Below are 3289 nucleotides of genomic sequence, written 5' to 3' on the forward strand. Positions count from 1 at the left end.
CTGCAGTTCTGTTACGCGGCGTATTAAGTAATGATCTTGTATCTTTTGGTAGAAACGTATGGCATTTATGTGATCGTAATGTATTTAAGATTATATTCCCCTGTGTATGGGTCAGATTACATTTTATAAACGCTGATGCTAAAGATTCTTGAAATGCCTGATTTACAGTGTCCAAAGATATGTCATTACTGATTGTACTACTACAATCATTATCTACGATTAATATGTCATTGACTTCAAGATTTTGTTCACTTTCAACATGCATTAAATCATCATAAATATTTTCATTCGTATTTAACTCGATAGCACAAGACACTGTTTCATTATTAGCAAGATTATCTGTTATTAGTAAGACTCTGTTTCATTATTATTAGAGCGCGGTATTCGATTATTTTTTTTTTTTTTTTTGACGGTTGTAATAATGTCTATCGTTTATCTTCGTCACAAACTATCTACGAACGGCAGTAAAACACTTTTTTTTTTAATTTTTACAATAATTATTTCCTGACCACAGCTATAAGCAGTGATTCAAGTTCGAGCAGGCTAGCACCGTACGGTGCTGCACGCTGCTCGGTGCACACAAGTGAGTACCGATTACGTCACGCGTCCGTGTGCGCTTGGAATGCATCACTGGCTATAAGAATTTTAATTCTAGAAATAAATTATAGTTTATGAAATATAGCTATAGCCTACTATTAATTAGATCAGTGCTCGGAATTAGTTTAGTTTTTCAAGCGATTCTCGAGGTTGACGTCTCCTTTCTTCTAACATTGAATTGAATTTAAAAATTGTTTAGTCAATAAACGTATTTTACGAATTTTCGTAAGAAATAGACGAATTATATTTCGTTTTTTGACACAGATCCGATGATAGACACGTGGCCTCTAATGGGATCTCCATACCCTCTATTGTGCATTCTTGTGACATATTTAATATTTACGATAGAAGGACCAAGAATAATGGAACAAAAACCACCTTTCAAACTCAATGGAACAATGATATTATACAATGGATTTCAAATACTTTTCAGTGTCTGGTTAACATCTTTGGTAAGTATAATATTGTGGTTCTGCGCGCGCGCGCGCGTGAAATCTGTTAATGTTTAATATTAAACTACACATCAATTACTACATCATTTACTACACATCAAATTATTCTAGTTGATTCCTTTACATTCAGTTTTATTTAAATTTAGATAGTTATCAAAACGTTAACTTCAATTAATTAATTTTTAACATGGTATTGAATTTATAAATATATACATATTAATATATTTTCCAGTTATTTACACAATAATTATACTATTTAATATTTATTTTGAAGCTTTCACGATTCACATATCAAATGCTAAAGTAATCTTTTTTTGAAAATGGAATAATAGAAAGTGAACAAAGTACATTTTCACTGAAAAACGTGTGACAATATGTACTTTGTTCACTTTCTATTATTCCATTTTCAATAAAAGATTACTTTAGCATTTGATATGTGAATCGTGAAAGCTTCAAAATAAATATTAAATAGTATAATTATTGTGTAAATGACTGGAAAATATATTAATATGTATATATTTATAAATTCAAAATTATGTTAAAAATTAATTAATTGAAGTTAACGTTTTGACATAACTATCTAAATTTAAAAAAAACTGAATGTAAAGGAATCAACTAGAATAATTTGATGTGTAGTAAAAAATGTATTGATTTCAGCTCTTAGATCTTAATATTCAACTATTTTCGTTTCACGGATGTAACGATATCCACCGCTTACCTATGTCACGAAGAAAATACATACGAACAGCGGTAAAACACTTTTTTTTAATTTTTACAATAATTATTTACGATAAATTTGTAATGTTGTATATCATACCCTCACCGGCACAAAATTCGATCCATATGCTTAAATTCATTTTATCTAATTAAGAGATATTTTTTTGTTTAGCGTAATTTTTTTGGTCAAATTGATCATGATCATTTGGATATTAAACAGTGTTAAGGTAGTTTATTTCTGTTTACATGATAACCAAGCAGATTCGACTATATGTGTTTCTTAAAGAAATAATTTTGCTAAAAATAGATCGAATTTTATGTCGGTGATTCATAAATCGAATTTTATGTCGGTATATTTTGAATGTCCAGCTGTCACAAAGTGGGTTGTGGTATTTCCTTGCAAAAGTCACCGAGCTTCTAGATACGGTAAGCAAATGTATGCATATCATATATATAAATACATATGTACATATATACACAATAAAATTAATGCAGATGAGTTAATCATTATGGTAGTTAATAAAATAGTTATTCTTATGTATAGTAAGATAAATAAAGTTGAGTAAGATAAGAAAAAAACATCTATTAAAAAATATAACTAATAATATTTATTTTTTTCTCTACTTTTTGAAGGTATTTATGGTGTTGAGAAAGAAACAGAATCAATTGACTTTCCTTCACGTTTATCACCATACAATAACGGTCCTTGGTTCGTGGTGCTACTTGAATTTGCTGCCTGGTGAACAGGGTGTCGTAGTAGCTTTTTTGAATTCCGTCGTTCACATTATTATGTACAGTTATTATTTCATCGCCGCGCTTGGCTCGAAATACAAAAAGTACATTTGGTGGAAGAAATATATGACCTGTATTCAGCTGGTAATTATCAAGCATTATACTGCCAAAATAATTTATACAGATTATTAAAATTTTATTTCTTTCAATTGATATTGAATTAATTCTCGTCAATCTTTTTCAATACGCGATTGCATTTCTATAACTTAATAATCGAATTTAATGTCGACATTACTTTTAAACGTTTTATTTTATTATTCTCAGCTATTCTTTTCAATTAGTGTGCTGAATATATTTTTATAATATTTGTTTATTTAATAAAAAAAGATTGGAAGAAATGACAATTATACATTTATTATAGATTTATTATAATATAATGATTCAGATGTAATAATTAAAATTCTTTATCAAATTTCAGTTGCACTTTGGAATGCTATGTTTCTATCTAATAGCAACGTTGGTTCTGGACTGCCGAATGACAAAGGCTCTAACGTATTTCTTGCTAATAATTTTTTTCATATTTATCTACCTATTCAGCAATTTCTTTCAAAAGGCTTATAAGACAAAAACGGCTTAATTTCGCAAAAATTTAATGAAAATAACAAATAAATTCAATCGAACTAACGTCCCAGATAGCAAAATCGGACAGAGCACGTTTTGCAAATTATATGCTGCATACTATATCGACAAAATGCTGTCAATATTCTTGCAGAGTATGCCGTTTTAGTTAA

General features: G+C 28.9%; 1 protein-coding gene across 1 annotated transcript; it reads left to right on the plus strand.

The window, feature by feature from the left end:
- The first annotated feature begins 1103 nt into the window (after positions 1-1103).
- LOC137001822 (very long chain fatty acid elongase 7-like) lies at positions 1104-3289 on the plus strand. The gene is made up of 2 exons (XM_067360997.1): positions 1104-2642; positions 2977-3289. Exons 1-2 carry the CDS (start codon positions 2406-2408, stop codon positions 3133-3135), a joined length of 396 nt encoding a protein of 131 aa, XP_067217098.1. The 5' UTR covers positions 1104-2405; the 3' UTR covers positions 3136-3289.

This window comes from Linepithema humile, unplaced genomic scaffold, assembly GCF_040581485.1.
Source record: "Linepithema humile isolate Giens D197 unplaced genomic scaffold, Lhum_UNIL_v1.0 unplaced_1, whole genome shotgun sequence".
In the NCBI taxonomy this organism is placed as follows: domain Eukaryota; kingdom Metazoa; phylum Arthropoda; class Insecta; order Hymenoptera; family Formicidae; genus Linepithema; species Linepithema humile.